General features: G+C 47.5%; 1 protein-coding gene across 9 annotated transcripts in view; it reads left to right on the top strand.

The window, feature by feature from the left end:
- Window positions 1-27,753, top strand: part of OPCML (opioid binding protein/cell adhesion molecule like) — a 696,918-nt gene that overhangs the window by 602,935 nt on the left and 66,230 nt on the right. For all 9 annotated transcript variants that reach the window (XM_077307199.1, XM_077307200.1, XM_077307201.1 and 6 more), the window contains one exon: window positions 3,414-3,539. In XM_077307199.1, the coding sequence (XP_077163314.1) occupies window positions 3,414-3,539 (126 nt within the window). The remainder of the gene's footprint in view (window positions 1-3,413; window positions 3,540-27,753) is intronic.

Consider the following 27,753-nt stretch of genomic DNA (forward strand, 5'->3'; position numbering starts at 1 on the left):
TTTAACAATGGGTATACTGCTACTGTGTGTTAGTGAAGTACCTGGTGGTGTTGGGAAGTGGGGAAAAGAAGGAAGAAGCACTGGGGAGCAGCAGGAAATGTGTTGGTGGCCACCACTGTTTTCTAGCACTTCTGCCCTCTGGTTTGCCTTAGAGAATTCCCCACCATTAATTTCAGAAGTGGTACGCAGTCCAGTTTGCGGCTGCTTTCAGTCTGTGTTTTCGCTGAAACTCATCCACTCGTATGCACATCGATGAAAGCACTAGGCAAAAAAAAAAAAGGGGGGGGGGAGGGTTTTGTGTGGTTCTGTGCTGTGATCTGACCGAGCCATCGAGGTCCTCGTGCCAACCTGCAAGGGAAAAACAACAGCTGCGAAATAAGATTGAAAACTATACATACGAGGTAGTAAAAAAAATAATTCTTAAAAAGACGTAGAAACGACAGTGGGTACCGCAAATAAGTTCCGGTAAACTGAGACCCTCCGACTCCAGGAAGAACCCCCAAAGCGGAGAATTTTGCAGCCGTCAGAAAGTGAAATCTGCAAGCCGCATGAGCATTAAGGGCAGGGAAAGCTGTGAACAAGACTATAAATACATAAGCCAAGAGATGCTCTGGAAACAATCATTATAAACCACCGGAGCACAGCTTGAGTGGTTTGTGATGTCACTGGAATCATGGCGTGTATTTATATCCTTGCAATTCATAATAATTTGTTCTCGTTCCCTATCATCTCTCTTCGCAAAACACAACAGAGGGGAGAAAAGCAATCATAAATAGAATGGGATCCGATCTGACACGATGCGATATAATGCGTTATCTAAGTGAGGGCGTTCTGAAGGGGGGGGGGGACGGGTCAGAAGCAGCAGGCCAAAGCATCGCTGGTACGCATTGTATCGATGTTCTGTCATACGGAGATGTTGCCGGCATCTTTTTGCAGTTTCTAGAGAGCCTGGGATACTTTTTCTCCCCCGAAAATGGTTCCGTTTGACGTAACAAGGTGAAAATAACAGCCGGGCGGTTGCTTTGTTCCGAACCAAAGCTTTGGCAAGGCATGCAAAATCTTCATCTTTTGATGGCGGCCCTCTTTTGATGCACCTGCAAACCCAGAGGGCGGGGGTCCGAGGAAGGGTGCCCACCCAGTGTTTGTAAAAAGTGGGCAGAGCCAGATGGGGTTTTTTGCCCCCAAAGGCTTCTGATTATCTTTTGGATACAATTTTTGCTTGGGCAGGGTCTGGCACTGCAGCTCAAGGATCGGGATGCCAGCCTCCAGGTGGGAACTGGAGAGCCCCCTCCCCATGAACTTACATCTCCTCCCCAGGCAACAAGGGGGGGGGGACTCAGTGTTCATCTCTTGTCACCACCACCTGCAGGGCAAGGGGTTGCACCCATCAGGGGCTGCCCATTTGAGAGACAGATCCTTCTTTTAAAGTTGGGGGCAAGGGATGCACACACCATACAATGTTGTCTTCACCACTGTGATACAAAAAAAAAAAAAAGTAACGCAATGACTTTTCTTCCTTACAAAGAGGGACAGGGGACCAGCGGCTCCCTAATCCTCCTCATCCGGGGGCGGTTTCTGTGGTGCCTCTTTCTCTAAATTCGCCGTCAGAGTTGGCTTGCCGTTCACCCTCACCTGCGGTTGATCTTCCACCTACGTTTTTTTTTTAATCCCCAATAATCTGCCTTTGAATGCCCACCCATTGGCCCATGTGGGTTTCTCCCTGAAATTCCATTGATGGACTTTGGTTAGAGCCCGGAAGGGGACCCACCTTCTCCTTGAACCAGATTCGTCATCTTCTTTATGGCCGTTGCGATGGGAAAGTGAGATGCCAAGGACATAATGACTTCCATAGCAACCAACTGTGAAGGCACAAACAAGAGATTATCATTCAGGTGGGGAATAAACAGCAGAGACGCAGATGAAGCCTTGAAGAACATGTTTTCGCGCCAGTGTCCTTTGTAATAAAGAGCCAGTGAACAGAAATATAGGATTTTGTTTTTAAAGATTCAAAAAGGGCTGAATCATTCCTCTCCATAGGTTGTTTTTAAAGCTTCCCACCGGACATCAGCTGTCCTTTAAATCTGTGGCACGTTATATTTCCAGGAGCAGACGAACAGATCGAAAGCCAAAGTCTCTTTTCTTCCTTCCCCTTCCCCAAAGGGTTTGAGATAGTTTGGATAATGTTCTTCATCCCCCTCCCCCAGTCGAAAGGCAAAACGGGTGTGGTTTGGGGTTGATGAAGGAGGGAGAGGGGGAAAAATGAGAACTGGAATTTAGCCTTTACAAGATGTCTCCAGAACATGACAGATAGATTCAAGTGGGTAGCGGTGTTGCTATAAGTAGCAGAGCAAATTGAGAGTCCAGTAGCACCTTTAAGACCAACAAAGTTCTATTCAAGGCATGGGCTTCCGTATGCACACACCTTTCCTCAGAGACAATGTCATGGAATGGGCGCTCGAGATGTCTGGCATGCAATTTAATCTCAAGTGAATACAGACAAGTTCTGTTTTTTTTTTTTCCTTTTTATCTCTGGAATTCATTAACCCTTTTCATCATGCTGTAATTGACTCTTACACTTTGCCGACAAGAATGACCTGATTATGTCCATTCCACAACATTGTTTCTCAGGAAGTGTGCATGCGCGTGAAAGCTCATACCTGGTATAAAATTTGGTGGGTCTTAAAGGTGCCCCTGGAGTCGAAATTGGATCAGGACAGAGACAGCCTTATTTGTATCCACCTCCCCTTCCCTGGTTAGTTCACGGTGGGTAACAACAGGTTTTTGAACAATTGCACAAAAAAAATTAAGTATCTGAAGGAATCGAGCTTGCCTGGGCAAAGGGGCCAGCTTCCTTCTCAGAAAATGTGGCATCTAAGCTTGCTTGAAGATCTTTCTAAGTGGTCTCCCTGTTTCAGACTTCCATGGTGGGGCGTGGGGGCAAGGGCAAGCCCTCGCTCTTATGCTCACGGGAAACAGAAGAACTGGCCGCAAGACTGGAAGCTGTGATTTCTGTTCCACTGATTGGGAATGGCCAGAGACCCAGAAATATTCCTTAGCCATGTGCGTCTGGTAGATTCTAACCCGGCTTACGTTCTCATGAGCTCCCAAAGACATTTGTGACCTCAGTCAATGACCGAATAAACTCTTAAATTGGGAAATGGATCAGAGTCCACTTCCTACAGACTCCAATGCTTGTGTAGTGTAGTGATACGATTGTGGAGTTCCATGATACTCCCTGGGTCAGGCTTCTCATTCCCTTTCAGTGTCTGGTGGACATGCAGAATACAGCCTGGATGTTTGACAAAATACTCCTTGTTTTCCAAGGATTGGAAAGAATGGGACGTCGTCCACTGCTAAGACCACTAAGAATGTTTTTCATGGGTATTTATCTCTTCCTCCCTTTCTTGTTACAGTTCCTCCCCAGATTATCAACATCTCCAGAGATATCACCGTCAATGAAGGCAGCAGTGTAACCCTTCTGTGCTTGGCCTTTGGGAGACCGGAACCGACGGTGACATGGAGGCATCTGTCTAGCAAAGGTAAGGAGCTGCTGGAGCTTGGTGTTGGGAGAGAGGGAAATGCCAGCAGGTTCCACAAGGGCAGACTATGCCACCTATGGAGCACTGTGCTGGGCATGTTTTGGAGCGCATTCTTCCACGTGAATGCCCCGGAGTGTGATCCGTTATTTTGGAAGAGAAGGCATTTGAGAAATAGTACAACCATCCAACACTGTAAATGTCGAGGCACACTCAATATGGGAGTTACTGGTGGAGGCTTGAGTTTCTCTCTGGTTCCTCCCCCAGCAGATTCTTTTGTATATGTCTCTTGATTTGAGGAACTGTATCCTGGTAGACTTATCATGTTCATTGGCCACAAACAACTGACCAGAACATTTTGTAACAAAAATGGAGGAAATCAGGGGCAGGGTTAAAAACTGTGAGTGGAGCTAATGCATCTGACTGGGACAGTCCACCTTGCCAGGTTGGGTAGCCATGGTTACCATTTTCCACAGAAGCCTGTGAAAGACAACTGGAGGAACATGGGCGGTAGTGAATTTGTTGGTGGTGATGCGCCTGAGAAGACTGTTCTGCACTGTGGCTGAAAAAGGGCAAGGGCTATCCCAAGGGATGTGTCATTCTTGGATAGGAAGGACAGGTATCTATGCCTACTGATGGGTAAGGCCAAGATAGATAGCTTTGAGGTTCACTGCAGGATTTGTGTACAGATGGTGGGATTGATGACAAAGGTATAAGTAAAGCAACAAAGGTGCATTGGTTTCCTTTTTGGGCAATCCATTGCTCTTTGTTTAATCTGGCAGCTGGGCAATGCAGGTCTTGGAGCCTAAACCCTGAATGATGTTTTGCCAGATGTTCTGTCTGATGCTTTATGCTGTAACATTTCCTGCCCTTACCGTGCAGTCTGTTTAGTGTCATTGGCTTGTGATGTAGGCTCCCATGACCCTTTAGCATTATGGCTTTGGTCCAGTAGCCAATTGCATCCTGTGCTAGATCTTAAGTGTAAAAAACTGTGCTATTGCCCTGTTGCCCTGAGAACAATCTCAAGAGACCCTGGAGCCAGGGCAGCTGTTTTATCAACATGAGCCATTCATGGCCAAACCATTTAGCACTGGGCAGGGTCGAGGGCTTTGGGTTGATACAGGGGTGCTTGTGTTGAGTCCCCAGCAACGACCCTGTGAGGATTTAATTGTTTTCTCTTCAAAGAAGTGCTTTCTTTTTATTGGGAGCGATTGGAGGTTCTCACACATGCTCCCCGCAGTGAAAACCAAAAAGAGTCACAATATGGAAGGCAGGGCCAGATACAATTGGTGGTGCGTGCTCTCAATGTGATATTGCACTGAGACTTCTGTGGACCATTGCCACTCTGCCTGAGTAGAGAAATGAAGCATCCCTTCTTGCCATGAGAATCGTCAAAAGACAATGTGCTTCACCTTGACCGATTATGCACTGGGAATTTTACTGCCCCATCTCCCATGCAGGAGCACAAATCGGGGCTGGATGAGGTGCACCAGGCCAAATGCTCCCTCGTGTGGGTGCAGGAAGAGGTAGAGCAACCTGCCATGACTAAAACTCCATCCTGCAGCCCGGCATGAAACCTCCAGTGCATAAACGGTCCTTTAGATGCTGAAAGAGCCCTTTCTTTACCTGAGTCAATTACTACCTGACGCAGGATTCAGACTCAAGGCAATTCCATTCATTCAACTCTACCAATGGTTGAGGCCATGGATCGTGATCAAGAGTCTAGAATAAATTTGTTAATAAAAAAGGTGATTGCATGGTTGGATGGGGGATCAGCAGGACCATGAAGGCAAGCCAGGTCATGCAACTGAGTTGTAGCTCACTGATCAGCTGATAAAACCTGAAGAAGCCTGACAGGTTAGGGGCGGAGTCAAGGACTGGAAGGTCATCAGAAGAGCCTTTAAGAATTTATATCCAGACATCAGTGCTGGTTTTCCAGATCAGTAAAGTCAACACATGGACACAGGTCCTCGATCCATCAGATCCTTGCTCCATCAAGATTGGCATTGTCTCCTCAGACTGACTGCAGCTCTCCATGGTCACAGGCAGAGGTCTTTCCCACCACCTGCAACCACAGCCTTTGACATGGAGTGATTCTGGGAATTAAACTTGAAGCCTTCTCCATGCCAGGCAGATCCATGCCATGATCCGTCTTCTGCCTGCCAATCCTAGCTTTCCCTAGGAGCAAAAATGGATAGTGTTGTGTCTAGTTCTGCCGAGGACCGAGCTTGAGGTCGAGGCAGGATCATGAAACCTGCACTGTAATTGGCCAATATGTGGCTAGATTCCATCTGCTGGATCCCGTCAGTTTAAAGTGAGTCTAACCAATAGCATGCACTAGTGGGAAGATCTATGGTGTGGCTTTTGTATATAAGTGCCATTGAGTGTGGGTTTCTCTAGTTCATAGAATTATAGAATCATAGAATCATGGAATCATAGAGTTGGAAGGGTCCATAGAGGCCATCTAGTCCAACCCCCTGCTCAACGCAGGATCAGCCCTAAGCATCCTAAAGCATCCAAGAAAAGTGTGTATCCAACCTTTGCTTGAAGACTGCCAGTGAGGGGGAGCTCACCACCTCCTTAGGCAGCCTATTCCACTGCTGAACTACTCTGACTGTGAACATTTTTTTCCTGATATCTAGCCTATATCGTTGTACTTGTAGTTTAAACCCATTCAGTTTGGGTTCAGTTTTTGCCTCTCAAACCATCATGCTGGAGTCACCATAAAGAGCTGAAATGAACTCCCCGTGGCCTGGTCTCTGATCCCACGGATCACACAGGTAGCTCAGAACCAAAATGTAGATCCTAGGTGGTTGCTTCTCGGGGTGGGAGGCTGCATCCTAATCCTGCTGCAGTAAGAAACCCTATAAAGGAGAGGAAGCCAAGGAGTTTTCCTGGGGCCTGAATATACATCCAGCCATCACCAAAGCGTGTTTTTGTTTGTTTGTTCGGAAGAAATGTGCAATATTCTTTATGCGCTGAAAAAGGCATGGCTTTTTTTTTTTTTCCGTCTCCAGCACTTCCTTGGCTTCCGAAAGATATTGTTCCCAGTCATGTTTGCAAAGAAGCTTTTCAGGGTCTTTGCATAAAAAGTGCTTAAGTAAACAAAAGCAACAGCTACCTTGGAGAAAAAAAAGAAGAAGAAGAAAAAAACCACCCTGCATTCCGGGATGAAGCTCCCAGTTTCTTCGATAGCCAGAAGAAAGAAATGGATTATCTTTGAAAACGTGCTCAAAGGCGAGGAGCTGGCTTTTATAACGACAACAATGCATCATGTCGGCATCTCTGGCTCCTTCTGTCCCAAGGCACTCTGCAGAGAGAGAGAGAGGGAGAGAGAGAGAGGGAGAGAGAGAGAGAGAGAGAGAGGCTAAAGATTAGAGCCTCTTAGCCTTCTGTGAATTGGGTCAGCAGCGTTTCCCCTGATGTAGCATTGCAATGTTTTCAAAACAGCTTTCTGGGCTCTGAAGTCTTGGGACAAAAATCCTACTTGACATGGTAAGCCCTTTGTCCATCAGCTGGGGAAGCCAATGCCATGCCTGTCGTATTAGTTGACTGGATGGTCCCACTTCACGGGGACAGTCAACATCATAAAGGCGTGGTCCAAGATCAGTTCCTAAGATGCCCATCCAGGTTTCCTTGATTAAAGGATTAGTAATGGCAGGCAAATGGTCCCTAAAGTCAGAGAGTTCGGTCTTATTGATCTCTCCCTCTAATGTGTTGCTGCAGGAATTGTTGTGTGGTAGGAGGTAAGAACCCTGTGGAGGACAGACCGGTGGTCCATCTAGTCCAGCATCCTGTCTCTTACAGTGATCAACCAGTTCCCCTGGTTGACCAACAACAGGGCCGAGAGAAGCACAGTTTTGTTGATTGACAGACGACACCCAGCACATGAGCATATGGAATCCTTCCACACCAGCCAAGAGGGATGCAAGAGCGTTGGGGCAGCATGTTCCCTCTGCAGCGCAGCTGGTTTGCACTGGAAGTGTCAGGTGCTCACACAGGGCCCCCCTCCCCCCCTCATCTCTCTTGAGATGCCTTCTGCTAGTTACGTCATGTTCGGTTCCATTGTGTTGTTGGCAGAGTTGCATCTCTTCCAGCAGAGCCAGGAGAGCCCTGCGTCTGCTTTACATCCTCAGAAGCAGCAAGGAGCAATCATACTGCAACCCTGACATTCTCAGACCCCTCAAACTGGATTTGATCCAGCTCTAATGAAGTGCCCAGTAACTCTACTGTGACCGAACACCAGGCTTCTGCTTGAGTAGAAACTAAGGGGTTGGGCCAAGGGCGTTATGGGGAAAGTAAGTTTAGAGGAGAGATTGAATGGACATAAGAGATCTAGCATCACACGGGTGTCCCAAAAATTGTTGTGGGCAGAAGGGGCAACAAAAGAGAATCATCTGAAAGCATAGCAATTCTTTTTGCTGATGATGATGAAGAGGTGGTTTTTTTGTACCCAAGGGAGTCTCAATGTGGCTTACAATCACCTTCCCTTTCTCTCCCCACAACAGACACCCTGTGAGGTAGGAGAGGTGGAGAAAGCGCTGAGAGAACTGTGACTGCCAAAGGTCACCCAGGTTCAATCCCTGGCAGCCCCAGCTAAAAGGATCAGGTGATAGGTGAAGCAAAAAACTTTACTTGAGTCCCTCAAGAGCCTCTTTGCCAGTCTAGGTAGGCAATACTGACCTTAACAAACATAAGAACATCAGAAGAGCCCTCCTGGATCAGACCAGTGGTCCATCTAGTCCAGTTTCCTCTCTCACACAGTGGCCAACCAGTTCCTATGGACCATCAGAAGAGCCCTTCTGGAGCAGATTAGTGGTCCATGTAGTCCAGCATCCACACAGTGACCAACCAGTGCCTCATTGAAACATCAAACAACAGGTCAAACAACAGGACACAGAGGTCAAAGCCTTTTCTGATGTTGAGTCCTGATTCTGTGATTCAAAGATTATCTTAAATGTTGAGGCTCCCTTTCATCCCCATGGCTAGTAGCTGCTGATAGATCCATCTTCCATGAACCTAACCTCCTTTTCAAGCTGTCTGTGCCCAGGACTATTGCAACACCCTCCGGTAACAAATTAAAACCATCACTCCCTGGGTGATGAAGGATTTCCTTTGGTCCCGTCTTGAACCTGCTACTCATCAGCTTCAACGGATGCTGATGGACCTCGATAAACCGATGAGCCAATTCAGTATCGGGCAGCTTCGTGTGTTCATAATCTGTAGCATTAAAGTATGAAATATTGCAACTCTTTCTACCTGAAAACATTTATTTTGTTTGGGTTGTGTTTTTTGTTTTTTTCTTGCCGAGGAAACTGATGATCGTGCCGTGCTTTTATTAAAATGTGGTCAGGGCTACCAGGGGACTGATAAAATTGCCTCCATCACTGAATATGGCCTGCTATTTCCACCTCCTCTCCATGCACGGTGAAAGTGTCGGCCGCGCGCATTATTTGCCGAGATGAACAAACAACGGCACACGAGTCCGAATCGAATACATCAGAACTTAACAGCGGTATCTCGGGCTTTTCTTCTTCTTTTCTCTACCGCCATTGAAGCAAGACATCTTTTAGATACTAGAAATCCCTGGTATGTGTATAGTTGATCCTAAATATATATTTATATAAGCCTGAAGATCTTTTCAAAGGCATCTTAGCTTCCTGGTAAATGCTTTTAAGGCGCTTTAAAAAATAAAAAAAAACCCACGTAGACTTCAGACTAATACTTTGTCCTCCCCTTGAAGAAGAAAGAAGTTAAGAGTGGGTAAAAAATGAGAAAAGGCAGACAGATTCCAGCGTTCCGTCCGCCCCTTAACTTAACGGATACTTTCTTGAACGCTCACTTATAGTTTTCATGATTAAAAGAAGAGAGACGCTCTTTGAATCTTTTGACAGTTTTTCTTCTCTGCCTAATTTAGCACTCCCCGAACTCCTTTCTCCGACATTCATAAACAAAAGAAACAGGGACATGCAGATAAGATGCCATTTTTCACCTCGGCAGCAACAGAAAATGGCAGATTGTATTGCTAGGAGTGTAGCATACAGAGCAAGAGAAGTTATACGGCCACACAATTCCACTGTGGGTTAGTCCCCATTTGGCATAACATGGCCAGCCCTGTGCGCCGTAGTTCAGGAAGGATATTGAGAAGTTGGGAGGTGTTCAGAAAAGGGTGACAGAAGAAGAAGAAGAAGAAGAAGAAGAAGAAGAAGAAGAAGAAGAAGAAGAAGAAGAAGAAGAAGAAGAAGAAGAAGAGTTGGTTCTTATATGCTGCTTTTCTCTATCCAGCGGAGTCTCAATGTGCCTTGCCTTTCCTCTCCCCACAACAGACACCCTGTGCGGGAGGTGAGGCTGAGAGAGCCCTGATATTACTGAAGAAGAAGAGTTAGTTCTTAGATTCCACTTTTCCGTACCTGAAGGAGTCTCAAAGCAGCTTACATTTGCCTTCCCCTTCCTCTACCCACAACAGACAGCCTGTGAGGGAGGTGAGGCTGAGAGAGCCCTGAGATTACTGAAGAAGAAGAGTTGGTTCTTAGATTCCACTTTTCCGTACCTGAAGGAGTCTCAAAGCAGCTTACATTTTCCTTCCCCTTCCTCTCCCCACAGACCCCCTGTGGGGTAGGTGAGGCTGAGAGAGCCCTGATATTCCTGCTTGGTCAGAGCAACTTGATCAGTGCTGTGGTGAGTCCAAGGTCACCCACTTGGCTGCATGTGGGGGAGCAGGGAATCAAACCTGGCTCGCCAGATTAGAAGTCTACACTCCTAACCACTACACCAAACTTGCTCTTATCAGGGTATTGTCTAAACTGAGTCTTAGCATATTTCCCAAACGCTGTTCCCCCCTCCTGTGGGAATCCAACAAGAGGGGTGGGGGGATTCAAACTGTTTTAACATGCGGATGGAAATCCGTTTTCAGGGGAGAAAGGGAAAGGAACAGAGCAAATGGGTTGCTAGAGGGGAGAAGGGGAGGGGGACAGAACTGCAGTCAAAACCATCAAAGCAAAACAAAGCAAGGAAAAGGAGACAAGCTGCCCCCAGCTTTTACACGGGGAAGAAACTCTCCATGTTCTGCTTATATAAACATAAACATCCTACATAATGGCAGAACCCACAGAATTCTGACAGGGACTAGGATGGTTAAGGGGTTGGGATCCATGCCTTACAAGGAAAGGTGGAGAGAGTTGGGTAGGTGTAGGTTGGAGAAGATTAGAGCCAGGTTGAGACCATAGCTGTGTTTAACTATGTAAAAGGCAGACACATTGAAGGGGGAACTGCCATTTTCACACCTAGGATCGCTGCCTGAGTACACAGACCCCTTATTATGCATTGCTAAGGGCTGAAGGGTTTTAAAAAATTTTTTGCCATATGTTGCTTTCATTTACATTGCCTCTGCCTGCCCTGTGCTGACACCTGACATAAGGTGTGCGAATTAACCAACCGTAACTGTTTCCTTTAAAAAAAAAACACCTCTAAACTTTTAACGGGACGTGTAATCTCGCGGCAGATCTGGCTGTATTTACGATAGGCAACCGGCAATTCAGCAATGCTTCCTATCTCAAATGTACTTGCAGTTTAATGTATTCTCATGCTATCTCTTGAATATCCTTAAAAAGGAAAATAGGGCCAAATTAGAGAAAGCAATTTACTGGGGAGAACAAGCAGGAAGAACTGAGGTGGTAGGATACTTAGGGCCATTTCGCACGGGGATCTTTGTTGCAAATTGGTCACTGAATGAAAAATCGCCATTTAAAATAGTGGAATTCGTCGTTTTGCATACCTGGCTTTGTAGTGGAATCAGTTGCGTTTTTTAGCGTTTCCCACAGGCTTCCGGTCTCGGCAGAAATCGCTAGAAAGGAAGCGCTATTGCCAAGCTCGTCCCGCCCCTGGCCGTCAAGCAGCCAATGGGCAGCCGTTAGCATGCTCCCAAACAGCCCCTTTCCCTTTAAGAAAGGTTTTAAAAAAAAAAACACACCCATTGTAACGAATCTGAGTAGATTCGTTGCAATGGAGAGACCCATCCAGCTGCCTGGGGTGTTTGAGCTGTAGTTTGATTGTTTGATCGTTAAGACGCTGGCTCCGTTTGATTGTTGGATCGTTAACACGCTGGCTCCGAGTGAAAAAAAAAAAATCCCCCCCCTCTCACGGCCCGATTTTCGGCTGAATGGAATGTGTGAAACTGAAGGTCACTTAGTGACTGAAGGGGAGGGACTGAAGCCGGGGAAGCCTCTGTTTGAGCTGTCATTTGATCGTGGCCATGGAGTGGAAAAAAAAAATCCCCCCTCCCCCCCCCCACGGGCGCGATTTTCAGCCGAAACAGTGTGAAAAATAAAGGGAAAATACATCAGCAAACGGGCTTCTGCGGGCTTCTTGTGCTTAGTGACTAAACTGCTCTGAGGAGGGACTGCAGCCTGGGAAGCCTCACTGGCTAAACCGAGGCTCGCCGGTGCATTGATCTCCACTCGCTCGGGGAAAAAAAAATGGCGATCGCTTCGCCGGAAGTTTGGAGGAGAGAGCCAGGGGGAGGGACTTTGAAGAACCCACAACAATGGTAACGCACAGGTCTTTATCGCTATTGTTGCAGATTGGTTGCAGGAGTGTATCGCTATCCGGAGGGTGAATCCACTTTTCTGGATTCCCCTGAAAGCGCCACAACGAAGCGCTTTTTGCTGATTGGTTTCAGGATTGTTGCAGATTGTCTGTGACGTCGTGGGTTATGGCAAATTAGTAGCGTTTCCAATTAGCAACCATTGTGCTATTTTGAAGCCGTGCGAAATGGCCCTTAGGTATCCATCAAACATTGAAGAAGATTTTTGTTTTGTACCCAGCTTTTTACTACCCGAAGGAGTCTCCCAGAGGCTTCCATTCACCTTCCCTTCCTCTCCCCACAACAGGCACCCTGTGAGGGAGGTGAGGCTGAGAGAGCCCTGATATTACTGAAGAAGAAGAAGAGTTGGTTCTTATATGCTGCTTTTCTCTACCCGAAGGAGTCTCAAAGCGCCTTCCCTTCCTCTCCCTACAACAGATACCCTGTGAGGTGGGTGAGGCTGAGAGAGCTCTGAGAGAAATGTGACTGGCCCAATGTCCTTATCTGAATACCCAGATGCTTGGGGAGTACAAAGGGGGAAGGTGTCCTTCAACAGTCTAGCCCAGCCTTTCTCAAACTTTTTATTGTTGAGAAACCCACCCATTTGGGAAACCCTTCCAGGACTGTCAAGAAATCCCTGGTTGGGAAAGCCAGGTCTAGCCACTGTTTCTAACAGGATGCAGGATTAGGGAAATTTTGACCTTCTCAGATTCTTAAGGGACCCGCCAGACCAGCGTACTAAGGCTCAGGGCTGCCACTTTCAGCTTGGGAGACTGGAGGTATAGATGCTTGATGGCAGCTGTCTTTAACAGCATGGCAACCTTTCCAGCAAAAACCTGGAACTGCCATCACACCTCTCTAGGAATGACTGAAAACTCTATGGTAAAGCCAGAGAGTTTTGTGATAGCATTCCTATTGATTCCTAAAGAACAGTGATGTCACTTTTGGCTTTTCCAGGAAGTGTAATCCTGCTGTCCGCAATAGCACTGTTCATTTTTTGTTGCATTCTGCTTATCTCCAGAGTGCTGGCAGACCATCCCCAGGGTGGGTGTGAGATTTCCCACCCCCTCAAAGGTCTATGACCACCCTATCAAGTATGCATGTCAAAGGCACCAATCCCAAGGGGCTGCTATGACCTTTGGTGATCACATTGCAGTATGGATTGGAAAAGTTCTTAAAATATTTTCCGCTCCTTGTTTGTTTGTTTTTGCAATTGAGTCTTGAATGCATTTGCAAGCCAGACTTGAGAATCTGCAGATAGTCCCGTCCCCTCATTCTTTGCCTGCCCTTTCTGAAATGGCACGAGTGAGGTGCTTTTCTGAAGAATCCCGATGATTTCTCTTTTGTCCTTCAGGAATATTTGGGGTTATTTCTTAGCATTTGTTTACGGGGTTTGCAGTCTGTGTTTTCTGCTAAGTGGTACTCAATGCAGTGGTAAACAGCAAGAAGTCTGGGGAAGGCAAATGGTAGCATCATTTCTTTTTTTTCTGGGGTGCTAAGTCGACAGGGGCGAGATTTAGGAAATACAGCCTGCGCCTGGACTCTCAGAGCTTTCAGACTGTGGCTGAGTCATATGTTATGCGAAAGATCTGGAACTGGATTTCCAAAGGGAATATCTATATATTTGTGGGAGAAGAGGGGAGTACCTTGGGGAGGGGATGTTAACCCTTTCACCATGCCATTTCCTCCTAGAAACACCCATTCCCACTGTGAGCCCTGGAACTGGGACATGAATGTATTGATTTTGTGTTTGGTCCCGTATTTCATTTGGTGTTCCCTGTGCTTTATGATAGGCAAGTATTTTGAACTGTGAGGCACCATGAATGCAGTGGCAGAACATTTGCATGCAAATGTTGCTAATAAATACCTAGTGGGACAAGGGAAATCACCCATATTGTTATTAGGGTCACCCGGCTTCCTGCTATGGACAAAAGCAAACACCTTGCAACCCACTGTTGCTCAACAATGCTGTTCCAAGTGACAATGAAGATTTTTTTCACACTCATTGTTGTGTGTGTAGCTTGGTGTAGTGGTGAAGAGCGGCAGACTCTAATCTGGAAAGCCGGGGTTGATTCCCCGCTCCTCCACATGCAGCCAGCTGGGTGACCTTGGGCTCGTCACAGCCCTGACAGCACTTTTCTGACCAAACAGTCTCTCAGCCCCACCTCCCTCACAGGGTGTCTGTTGTGGGGAGAGGAAGGGAAGGTGATTCTAAGCCACTTTGAGACTCCTTCTGATAGAGAAAAGCGGGTATAACAAAACAACTCTTCTTCTGTGCCATAATATCATTTCCAGGGAGTACCTAGAAGTGATGGGTAGCCCTAATAATCTATGGTTTTACTGTAGAGTTTCCAGCGATTCCTAGAAATACCTGATATCAGTTCCAGGAAGTGACATTATCGCACATGTGCTATGGCATACTTCCCACGCCCATGTTCTTTTTGTCCATCAAGTCATAGCTGAATTACAGCCACACCACAAGGTTTTCAAGGCAAGAGATGCTCCTTTGCCCTTGCCTGCCTCTACCTTATGACCTTGGAGGACCTCCATCCAAATAGTAGCCAGGCTTCTAAGATCTGATAAGATCAGGCTAGCCTGGGCTGTGCAGGCCAGGGGCCCTGAAAGACTAGTTTCTCCAGAGGGCTTTTGTTGGAGGAAGGATTATAAATTGCCGTTGTCCACCACACATGGGACCTTCCATTCCACCATCTCATTCTCTTGGTCATGGTGATCAAGTCTTAGAACGGAGTGCCTGGTCTCAACCTCAGACCCCTCTGTCAGTTCCAGAACTCTTTCCAGACACCCATGCTCTTTGGGAGAGGCTGCAGACAGAGCACAAGTAACTTAAAGGCAGGTTTCTTTCCCTCTCCTTTTTTCCTTCTTCTTCCACCCCCCCCCCCTTTCCTTTTTATTTTTGGCATTTGTGCTTCGGTTCCCTGCTGGGACTGGAAACTGCAGAAACACTCAAGCAGGCTACTTTATTGAATCTTAATAAACCCAAGTCATCTTGACAAACATTAGCAAATTCAGGTTTGTAGCCTCTCCGGGGAGATAGGAAAATATTATTGTCTGCGTTTAGCAGATGGGGAAACAAGGCTCTGCGGAGGGAAGTGACTAATTCCAAATCACACAGCAAGCAGCTGCCAGGGAACAGAAGTGCTGGGTTTTTGCTCTGGCGGCCAGACACAAAGGAAGGCTCGGGCACCTGGGCCTTTAACCATTGCAGAGAAGGGCGGGTAGCAGCCCTCGTATGCCAGGCTTGGCTGATCTCATCAGAGCTGGGAGGTCAGCAGGAGCGGTCCTGGTTAAAATCCCCAGGCCGCCCAGTGGAGGCGGGTATGGAATACTGGGTTCAATAAGGTGTGGAGTCGCCCATGTGTCAAAACATCAGATCAGCATTGTAGGAAGCACTGTGGGCATTTTAAACATCACACCATAGCAATTCAGAAGCGCAACAATGGGGTAGAAAATGGAAGGAAGCCATTTCCCTCAAAAGTGGGCTCAACCACGCTTTGCTAACCTGGCACATGGGGGGTTGTGTGAAGAGGTGTGTAATTTCCACTAGTGGCCAGTTACTAATGTGCAAGCAAAGCTTGTCTATTCTTGCCCCTTCCTCGTCACTGTCCTCACCCATGCAGTTGTAGTCATGGACTTTTTAGTGGTAGATATGATCATCACTTCTTCCACCCACCTGATCTTTGGTGCTCTCGACTGGGCACGTTCCCCCAGCAATTCATCTCCATGTGGCCTCCATTTTCAGGGCTGAAAATTGCATATTTACGGCTGCAGATAAGTGTCCCAAACCTCCACGGGTATGTGGGTCTGTCAGAATGGAGGGGGGCAGAAAGAGGCGACAGAAGTGAGGCTTTTGTTGTATAACGCGTTTGACAACTACCCGGAACTGAGACCAGGATGAAATAGAGAGCCCGACAACAGCTGTGCTTGGGAAGGAGATGAATGGTAGCTTAGGCAGTTTGCTCGGTAACAAGCTGTCCTTTACAGGCAAGATCCACACTCTCCCCCCCGCCGGTCCCCCTCCAATATTCAGTCGGGTTAGGATCCAAAGAAAGATTCAGATTACAAGCTTGAAGGGGCGGGAAGGGGGGGGGTGACCCTACACTTGTGACCCTTTTTTGGTCAGGGTCCTAAAACGATGAGGCTGAAAAGATCCACGGTATTAATAGGGAAGGCTTATAATGCCCAACAGCCACCTGGCACAAACCCCCATAGCCTTCCTTCTGGCGCAGGCATTGGTGTGAGCCAGCCACCAGTCCCCTGTTCCACCTTCCTGATGGTGGGAATGAGGGGCTCATGGCCCAGAGGCCAGCCCCTCCGCCCCCACCCTCAGTGGGGGTGGAGGGACATCGGATCCTGCAGGGACCCAGTTTACAGGCGGGCGTTTCTCTGCGGAGGCCTCAAGCCCACGTCACCAAGCCTTTCCCACCCGCCTCCCCCAGATGCCAAATAGGGTAGATGCGCCACTGAATGTCTCTTGTCTTGAAAGCCCTGCAACAGGAGTGGCCAAACTGTGGCTCTCCAGATTTCCATGGACTACATTTCCCATGAGCCCCTGTCATCTGGCAGGGGCTCATGGGTACTGTAGTCTATGGACATCGTGCAAGTTTGGCCACTCCAGCCCTACAGGGTCACCAACTGCAACCTGACAGCCCTGTGAAGCTGAGGGGTTCTGACTGGCCTCAAGCTCCTTACAGTAAAGAAGAGTGAGATCTGTGGCTACAGAAATGCGTCCCTCAGCTTGGGTTCGGGAACGTCCTCATGCCATGAAGACTTAGACTTGGGTCTCCACGTCCGGCTCCAAAATTCTGACCCCTCTGCCATGCCCTCGGTTCTTGTGCCTGCGCCCTTGAATCTTGCAAGGGCGACTTCTGCTCCCTTAATTCCAGAGCGTCTTGCACATGCCAGAGCTTCAGCATAGCTCTGTTCCCCTTGCCTGCCACACTTCTGGGCGCTCCGTCGGGAGTCCGCAGTCTCTGAGCATGGCCGCTTCTGGTTCCCTCTAATCAACTAGCGCTGGAGGTGACCCAGCAGCGGCAGGCCGAGCTGAGAAGAAACAGCAACAACTGGCTGGCAAGAGACACGGAAAGCAGCAACCTGTCGCATCAGCCAGGTCTCTTGCCTTCCCTCTCACTCACTTTGCGTCTGTCCCAGGTTCTCCGACTCCCTGCGTCTTCTCTAAGGACCTGCTTGGGGCTAATTGAGTCCCCCCGAGAGCGAACGCGAGGTGGCAGGGACGCGGAAACAAGGTTATTCGTCTCTTGCTTGGGAAAACTGTTGTGGACAAGCAAGCTGTTCCTCGCACTCCCCTCCCTCCCCGCTGCAGAGACATTTCTGCTTGCTGCCGCTGCTAGGGCTGCTGCTTGCAGCACACACAAAAGTGCAGGAAAGGTCTAGCTCCGTGATTTTTGCCAGATGGGTGCCCATATGTTCCGCTTCTCTGCGTGCATTCCTTTCTCGACTTGGCAGGCACATATGCCTGGCGTTGTAGGGCGGGAGGGGGGTGGGCTTTGCGCCGTTTAACAATATTAAAACAGATCCCCTTTATGCTCCTTTCGGAGTTTGTTGACTGTGTTCTGATCTCCTGGGGGGGATGAGGGATGAGGCTCTTCTTCAAAGTCTTGGGCGTCTCCTCAAGGTCTCTTCTCCCTCCTGTTGGGTGCAGCCAGCTTTTCTGCTGGTGAAAAGGGAAGGAGGGGTGGTCTTTGGCCATCCCCCCCCGCCCAAAAGGATCAGCTGAGAATCATGAGACCAAACCCTAACAACATGAGGGGCAGTAGTCTAAAAGGGGAATGGGATGAGTGAAAAGCTGGTTGGGTGGGCAGGTTCTGTGGGATGTAGAACAACCTTCCTTAGAGATCAAGACAGGTTGCCATGTTAGTATAGTCCAGTGTTGGCCAAACTGTGGCTCTCCAGATGTACATGGACTACAATTCCCATGAGCCCCTGCCAATTAGCAGGGGCTCATGGGAATTGTAGTCCACGTACGTCTGGAGAACCACAGTTTAGCCAGCCTTGGTCTACTCTGTTTCAGGAGAAAAGAGCAACTGCTTTAGAGATTGTAGAGTTTCTGGTGTCACGTAAGACAGGAATCGGAATGCCAATTTGCGTTTCGATGTTTTCACAGTCTAGTTGATTGGTTTTTAACTTGGTGAGAAACGCCATCCTAATTATTCACTGTTTGTGTTTGTTTATTTCGGTCTGTTCTGTGAAACTCCTAATGCAATGTTACATAAATAATATATTTTTTTTAAAAAAAAAGAAAAGGACAATCAAGAGGAATTTAGAATGTAATATCCCCATGAAGATTCGGTAGCAGCAACCACCAAGCGGGAATGGAACAATTATCTCTTTGGAGATGAAGAACTGCAGCTTGGGAGGCTGAGACAATGGTTTAGGTTTCAGACAAACCCAAGGGAACAATGGCTTAAGGCTGCCCAGGGTGGGCATGGAAAGAGAAAGGCTTGGAGTGTAGGAAGTATTTGAAAGGTTGTCACTTGGAGGAGGGCAGGATGCTGTTCCCATTGGCTGCAGAGGAGAGGACACACAGTAATGGGTTTAAACTACAAGTACAACGATATAGGCTAGATATCAGGAAAAACTTTTCCACAGTCAGAGTAATTCAGCAGTGGAATGGGCTGCCTAAGGAGGTGGTGAGCTCCCCCTCACTGGCAGTCTTCAAGCAAAGGTTGGATACACACTTTTCTTGGATGCTTTAGGGTGCTTTGGGCTGATCCTTCGTTGAGCAGGGGGTTGGACTAGATGGCCTGTCTGGCCCCTTCCAACTCTATGATTCTATGATTCGAAGAATCTTTTGGAATGATTGATTCAGCTTGCCTGGGCATTGGGGTGGGGGGCTCTGCATCACTCTGTGTGTATAGAGGTGTCATCTCCTTGAATGGGATGTTTCTCTTTGCCTTAACTGGGGAGCTCCCCTCTGACCCTTTCTCTCTCTTAGTCCTCTCACTTCTTTACATGGCCTTTCACAGAGGCACATGTCTCTGTGGTTCTCTCCTGTAGAGACAATGCCCTCATGCTCCCAAGCTGGCCATTTGTGATCAGACAAGCAGTCTTTATATTTGTGATCAGGAAATCACCTGGCAGCTGCCCTCTGACCCTTTCTCTCTCTATCATTTTGTCCTCTCCCTTCTTCACATGGCCTTCCTTCTTTCTCTCCTTTTGACGGCCACCTGACGGTGAACTGAATCTCCTTGTATAAATGAAAGTTTACCTCTTCTTTTTTTTTTGCAAATATACTTCTTCGGAGATTTATTCCCTGTGCTCTGCATCACGCTTCTGCGACTGGGCAGAACTCTGCTACGTTAACCAAATATCTCAATGGCAGCTCATTAAGGGGAGATGTCTAGAAAGTTTCCTCTTCTGCTGGAGGCGTTCCTCATTGTCTCATGCCCATGCACAGGGGAGAAGGCAGGTGGGTAGATGAAGAACTGATGGACAGATTTGTTTCCTTCTGCCAAATCTAGCGTGGGGAGCCTCCGGGTCCCACCTTGGTGCCTGCGATTTGCTCTTTGCTAGCCATGGGGCTGTCATTAGTCAAATGAAGAGTGATTGTTACGGGTTCTCCTGTGCTCTTAGGTGGCAGGAGCCCAGCTCTGCGGTGACTTATTAGTTGAACAGCAGAGATCCTGGAGGGCTTGGGCGGCTGAGTGTTTCTTTTAATGAATCTCTGGGTTGTTTTGCTTCTTAAGCGGAGCGTTTGGAGGATAATGAAATAGCCAATATCTCCTTAATCCATCTCCTCCTCCAGCCTCTGTCTCGCCTCGCCCCCCACCTTGGCGTCTCAGTTCTCCCGCGAAAGCTCCCTTGGCTCCTTCATTGAGCGCACTTTGTATGCGCCCATGCACGTGTGTTTATCACCAGGTAAAGGAACGGCCCAGGCAGATGACAGGTTAGCACCACTGAAATCGACCTTTTCGTCTGGGTGGCTTGATTTGGAAGGTTATGTATGAATATGCTGCATATTTTTTTCGCCCTGTCAGAAACGCCGTCGATGCACCTGGCAGCTCGGTTCTCGTTGCGGCCCAAGCAAGCTGGTAGGAAAAGGGATTTCTGGTTCCTAGGTGCAGGAGGCAGGCTTTTGGGAAACATCATTAGGTTTTTAGATATCAGATGAGCACAGCAGGGCAGAGAACTGTTTCTGCTTCTCACAGGAGACCTTGCATTTTCCAGGCCCTGATTTGCAGATACAAGGGTTTAATTTGTATAAGCATAAGGATATGAATCACCTTGTAGGCGGTGCATATGAGAAAGGCATGCTTCTTTTGTATGGGACCACCCCAATTCAAATGCCCCCCCAAAAGAAGTTAACATCTAGAGAGGAAAATTTGTTCAAGATCCCTGGCCCCAAAGATATCAAACTGGCCTGGTGGAACGCTCTCCTTGATGAAATATAGGCCCTGCAGGACCATGGACAGTTCTATGGGGTTGGCAAAACACAATTTTTCCTACAGGCCTATGGTTGAAACCTGGGCCTAGTCTGCACACAATAGATAATGCACTTTCAATGCACTTTAGAAGTAGATTTTCCTGTTCTGCACAGGAAAATCCAGCTGCCAAAGCTCATTGAAAGTGCATGATCCTACGTGTGCAGACTAGGCCCTGAAATGGGGTCAGAATCTTGGCCTCCCTGTTCCAGACACCAGCCCAGTTTTCAGCAGAACCTGAAACGTAGATTCATATCAACCCTGCCGTTATGAGAAGGAGATGGTTTGGAACTGTTTAAGGGATCTTTTATAGATTTTAATGTCGCAATGATTTTATATTATCATTTTATGGTTTAAAACATGTGGTTACCGCCCTGAGCCCCTGGGGAAGGGCAGGCTAGGAATACAATGTTTATACTTTTAGCGTTCTTGTGCAAACTTGTTAAAAGAGGACCATCATTTGCAAGGATTGTGCATGTTTATTATGCTCCTCTGCTCAGAGAGACCCTCCCTGAAAGGACTTTCCCATCATCAGTCAATGTGTGTGCATGAGACACAGAGCTGTGTCCTATGCACATTATATAAAACAAGCATGTTTGCCTAGTTTCTTATCCATTTGTTAGTCTCAAGAAGTCCTGGGAAGACCTCCTATCTTCCTCATCACCTCTTCTGGCAGTGCCTGGAAATTGTGTTCATTGGCAACTCTAGCTTCTGAAAATGTACTCGACATTTTCCACATATGTTTAAAAATATTTGAGGTCTAGAAACATACTCTTTCTTGGTTTGTTTATTTGTTTGTTTGTTATATTACATTTATATACCACCCTCCCCTGTGGCTCAGGGCAGTTTACAGTGATATTCATGGCTCAATACAAAGAACATGGGATTTCTAGGAAGCTCAATTCTACACCCAGTATGAAGAGCCTGTAGACCAGTGGTTCTCAACCTTCCTAATGCTGCGACCCTTTAATACAATTCCTCATGCTGTGGGGACCCCCAGCCATAAAATTATGCAAGGGTTCTTTCGCATAAATTAAACCGAAACAGACCAATGGCGTGACGATCCATTGATCAGGATTGAATATAAATTGTTTTTTTTTCCCCAGGGTTTCTCAGTTCGGTTCTGTCTCTTGTCCCACCATGCCGATTTCGCTCTTTTCCGATGCTTCAGACAGACAAACGCCTATCTTGATCTACCCTGCAAGACTGTTGTGTGGATGATGCCCCCCGGCCAAGCTGCTTGCCCTGCCACGACCCCTGTGAGGAGTCATTTGCAAATGCATTGCCTTGTCCACAGAGGCCAATCCATTTGGAAATGACAGATGCAGTGTAACGATAGCACAGTATTACAAAGCATGTGGCTATAGCCCAGGGCACCCTGACATATACCTTTTGAGCCCACCCCATTGGCATGGCTATGGAAGGGGATTGCAATGCTCATGTGGATGCCAGAGATCTGTGTTGGCTAGACCTGGTGATGCTCCCGGAGACGTGTGCAGACTCATGTAAGCGTGCTTGGATTGCATTGATCTGGATAATCGCTGGACTAGATTACTGTAAGATGCTCTATGTGTTGCCAGTTCCAGGATGTGGAAATTCCTGGTGATGGGGGAGGAGGAGCTTGGGGAATTTGTGGAGGGGAGGAACCCCAGAAGCAGCAGCAGAAGAGTTGGGTTTTATACCCCACTTTTCACTACACAAATCAGCTTATAATTGCCTTCCCTTCTTCTCCCCACAACAGACACCCTGGGAAGTAGGAGGGGTTGAGAGAGCTCAGAGAGCTCTGCTCCATGAGAGCAGGACTATCAGGGCTGTGACGTAACCAAGGTCACCCAGCTGGCTGCATGTGGAGGAGTGGGGAATCAAACCCAGCTCTCCAGATTAAAAGCCACCGCTGCTCTTAACCAGTACACCAAGCTGAACAGAAAATGCAAAGGCGTTTTCTCCCTTCTGTATTGCCTACTCAAAGAAATGAATGCCTTGCACCTTGCCTTTTTACGCTAACCTTGGAAAGCAGTAAAAGGAGGAAATTAAAGGGGATGGATCTGTGGTGGAAAGGATTCTTGCTGCCTCTTCCTTTCTGCTGGTTGCTCAGCTGCCAGTTAAGAGCAGGCTTCTGCCAAACACCCTCATCTCCCCTCCATTGCTAAGCTGCAGTTGGCCCTGAAGAGAAGCATGCATGTATGTGCGTGTGTGTGTGTGTGCCCACACGCACATCTGGAACAGGGAAAGGCATTTTGCTGCTCCAATTACCCTTCCCGGATGCCCAGCCATTTCCCCCATATTTAAATAAAACTCTCGTTTTGCTTAACAATGGAATGTTTAAAATTTGCATATTAACTGCAAGCCACTCAGCTCCAAGATCTAATTAAAAGTGCCTGGTATTCCCCTCCCTCCCTCCATTTTCTCCCTGTTCATTCTTCCACCCTCACCCCCCCCCCATGACAAAATGCTGACATCATGGGACTGTGTCCCCATTCCGTCAGTGGTTGTGCACTGGGGAAGGAAGGAAGAGCGGTTGTGTGTAAACGGGCAAGGCGAAAAGAGGAGAGGAGCAAGGCGTGTGGCCCTTCTCTGGACTGAAGGGAAGGAATCCTTTCCTGGAAGGACCACTGTATCAACCTGAAGGAAAGTTCTGCATCACCAATGGAGTTCTCGCTATCTCAGAGAGCCAGCTGGGAGAGTCAGCTTGGTGTCGTGGTTATGAGTGGCGGCCTCTAATCAGGAGAACTGGGTTCGATTACCCATTCCTCCACATGCAGCCAGATTGGGGAGCACAAGTAGAACTTCTGGTAGTTGCAGTCTGTCATGAACGCAAACTACCCACCTATCAAGAAGGTTGCCTAATATTTCCAGGCACAGAGGTGTTGGGGGCACAAAGGTGCTTGTAGATACAGTTGCTGGTTTGTGTGCAGAGCTGCCAGGTCTGGGTTGAGAAATACCAGGAGACTTTGGTGGTGGAGCTGAGATTGGGAGGATTTGGGGCAGGGTGGGACCTCAGTGTTGAAGAATCCTGTAGAATCCACCCTCCAAAGCAGCCATTTTCTTCAGTGTGAATGATCTCTGTTGTATCATCGGGAGATCTCCAGGTCAACACAAGTTGGGAAAATCTTGGAGATTTTGGAGCAGTGCCTATGGAAGAGTGGAGTTTGGTGAGAAGAGGTAGCTCAGTGGGAATGGGAAGGCACTCTAGACTTCCATTTCACCCAGACTCTATGGTATACCATAAAGTTTGCCTACCAAACCTCTCTTCCAGGGAGTTTGTAGGCCACCTTCAATTGTGAGAGGACACTAGGCCTGACCTGGATGTTGGTAACTGTACTCGTAAATGTGGAGTCCATGCATGCAGGGTGTGCATCCATACATGCTCTATGCTTGGGAAACCTGAAACCACCTTGTTTCTTATTATGCAGACAGAACTCACAAACCTGTATGTGGGGACAGAAGGGTCAGCACACTCATGCCCCCTGTGTCCCTCTATGAACATTGATTTCCATCTGTAGAGAGCTCAAACTGAGGCAGCTTGAAGTGTGTTTGAAAATATTTGTCCAATATTTGGGAAGGGGGAAAAAGAACAGAGAAAGGCACATAAACCTACCAGACCAGCTTTAACTACAGACATCCCAATTACCCACAATGCACCTTTCCCCTTGGGACCTCCTGCCCTCCTTCTCGTCTGTCTTTTGTCAACGGTTCTCCGGCACTCCGCCTGTGTTTGAAACTGATCCGCTTCCCCCTGCTTGGGTGGGCTCCTTTCTGTGCAGGTGGGTGCCCTGCAGCGGGCCACCCTCCTCGACTTCAAAGGGATTCCTCCAGAATGGTTTTGTTACCTTCAGGAGCTCTGACAATAACAAGATATTTCTCCCCTCGTTAGAGCTGCCTTGGTACAATGGCTCTGGAATTAATTAAAGCTTTCCTCCTAGAGTCTCTCCAGCCAAAGAGAGCTGTGTACAAAAACTTGCTTTTACGGAAGGAGAGGGCTGTTTGGGAAAATGATGCACAGCGAGGAGATGTGGTGTAATGCACCATTCAGGTTAGGAACGGGTGCTTGTTTCTAGGCACATTGTTGTGGAGAATGAGGAGCATTTGGAAAGATGCTCCTTGTGCGTTTGAAAAGCCTGTGTTTCTCTCCTGTCATGCTTGGGTGTCCTACAGGTTATTGAATCCCTCAGGGAACATCATTTATCTTGGCCCCATCCTGAATGTTCTTATTTAAATGTTGGAACTCAATACTCAGCTGTTATCATTGTGATAACCATCTTTAGGGAAGTTCAAGGAGGATGTTACATCCAGTTCATGGTATCCCCACAGCTTACTAATTTGCCACAATTTGCTTTTGCCTTATATCTCCACAGATATGATGTTTGTTCATTTAGTCTGAGCACGTGTGCCTGCACATGAAAGCTCATGGCTTGAATAAATCTTTGTTGGTCTTAAAGGTGTTCTTGGACTCTAGTTTTGTTATTACACCCATATCTTCTTCTTCTTCATCATCTTCTTCATCTTCTTCATCTTCTTCTTCTTCTCCTCCTTCTCCTCCTTCTCCTTCTCCTTCTCCTTCTCCTTCTCCTTCTCCTTCTCCTTCTCCTTCTCCTTCTCCTTCTCCTTCTCCTTCTCCTTCTCCTCCTCCTCCTCCTCCTCCTCCTCCTCCTCCTCCTCCTCCTTCTCCTTCTCCTTCTCCTTCTTCTTCTAAAGCTGGTTCTCTTAAAAGGGGCCCAAACAGTTTAGGTATGCTCAGAAGTGCGGCTGAGTAAACACACTCCCAAATATCGAAAATCTGACCGTTTTCCTCCTCAGCCATTTGGAAATTTCAGAGCAAACTTAATGTTTGTGTTTTGAATATGCAGGATTACGCAGCTTTGGCAGCGGAACCATCAAGGCTTGTTGGCAATCTCTGGTTTGGATTTTGGCATTCAAACCTGCAGGCTGTCATCTGTGAAATGTCACTTGCCTGTGTCTGTCATGGGGTGGGGAAAAAAAGATCTACCATTGCATGCAGGCCAACTCTCCAGTATCTCCCCCCCTCCCAAGTTACAGCCAATTTATGATGACTCCAAAGGGGATGTCAAGGCAAGAGATATTCAGAAGCAATTTGCATAAGAACCCTGGACTTCCTTGAGGGTCTCCCATCCAAATAAAAACCAGGGCTATCCTTGCTTAGCTTCCAAGACCAAACAATATCAGGCTAGCCTGGGCCACCCAGATTAGGACTTTTGAATGCTACCTAATGCTAACTATATCCATACCTGACATGTTGAGTCATTAGCAGGACTCACGCACTTCTAGAAATGGGATCATGGGGAAAAGGAAGGAAGAAAAAGAAAACCTGAGCATGTGCAAAGTGCGGTTCTTCACTGAGTAGCCATGGCTTTCCTCTGGGCTGAGTTTTGGGGATGTGGCTCCACAGAGAGGGACTTGGAGTCATAATCCTGCTTCTCCCTCATCGGTTCCACCTGTGCAGATGGAAGGCAGAAGGAAATGAAATCCTTCCCCTGCCATAGCTATTGTGCCGCTACAAAGCTGTTTAGCAGCTGCTCAGGTGGCCGAATGGCAAGGGTAGTCAATATGAGTCTTGTCTCAAGAGAAATCATGCCTGTTGAGAAGGGTATCTTCACCTGCTGAATAGGTCCACCATGCTGTTTGCAGTATCCCTGTTCATAGCCGTGGGGGCCAGGCTCTACCCAGTTCAGAAAACCAGTTCCCCAACATTACTTGATTGGCCGTGCGGTGGGAGAATGGGGAACACTGTTGGGTGTTGTGCTGGCAGATAACATCACTTCCAGTGCAAAACTGGCTTAACCATAGAGTTTGGGGTGGATCATAGAATGCCACCTGACACAATGATGTCACTTCCAGTTTCATGCCAGAAGGGACACAGTGCAGCAGTGCAACATGCTCTGAAATTTTCCATGCCCTCACATGCTCCTGCTGGACTGCTGGCCATGACTCGTAACCATACTGGAGGCAGAATGCGTGAATTCAAGTGAATACAAACAAATCTAAATTGCTGTGTTCCCCCTCCCCCCCTATTTATCTCTGGAATCTGTCAACCATTTTCATTGTGCAGTTTGTTAATTGACCCTGACGCTTGCCTACAAGTATGAACGGATTACTTCCATTCCATGCTATTGTGTCTAAGGAAGTGTGCATGCCCACGAAAGCTCATACCTGGTCTCAAAGGCGCCCCTGGACTCTCCATTTCTTCTGCATAAATTCAAGTTCCTGGTGCCTCCTCTAGAGGAAGTTAATTGGAAAATGCGATCCAACTGCCTTTTCTGTCACCAGTCAGTGCCACTTTTGACATAGCTTCGTAAAGGCTTTTTAAGTTCCTTGTTTGACACTGGGCCTTGTCCTCAGTATGTATCAATCATCTCATCATAACGTTCTATGTTGTTACAACATTTCTGTGCACATTGGGAGTTAATCGAATGGCTTTTTGGCATGAGAACCTTGCAGCACAATCCTTGTTGGGAACAGAGCCAACTTGATGGCAATAGCATTTCCCTCCAGATGCCTGTCTTTAGGATAGAATCAGAGACCCATCCAGGCCATAGATGTCTTGCTCAATGCAGGATCTGCCTGAAGCCTCCATGATGAGGAGCTGTCCAGCCGCTGCTTGAAGGCCACCAGTGAGGGGGAGCTCACCACCTCCTTGGTCAGCCCATTCCACTGCTGAACTACTCTGCCTGTGAATTTTTAGCTGATTCCCTTGAGAATTCCCCTGCAAGCAATAAATTTCCTTTTTGGAAAAAAATGCAAGACGGTTTTTGTCTGCAATTAGGTTTTTTTATTATTATTGTAAGCATATCTTCCAATTTTGCACAGTATATTTCTCTCTGTGTGTGTGTGTGAGTGTGAGTGTGAGTGTGTGTGGGTTTTAAGTCCCAGAAATGTTTAACGTTTTGGAGGCCATTAATTCATGATTAAGTCAAGTGACTTGGTGGCACTTAACGCTCACAGTATTGAGTTCCATGCATAGGAGAGCGTTGTTGACACCCCAGAAGCGCCAGGCTAGCAGGTATTTACGGTGCATTTGGCCAGAGGCTTTTCTTTAGTGGCCCTGACTAGCAGCGGTTCTCCATTAATGAGGTTGTTTTCCTCCCAGGGCCGCCCTCCTTTGATTTTTCTCCACCGCTGCAAAAACAGGCTGTCCTGTGATTCCGTCATCCCATGCTGG

The sequence above is a fragment of the Paroedura picta genome, chromosome 12, assembly GCF_049243985.1.
Source record: "Paroedura picta isolate Pp20150507F chromosome 12, Ppicta_v3.0, whole genome shotgun sequence".
NCBI classification, from domain to species: domain Eukaryota; kingdom Metazoa; phylum Chordata; class Lepidosauria; order Squamata; family Gekkonidae; genus Paroedura; species Paroedura picta.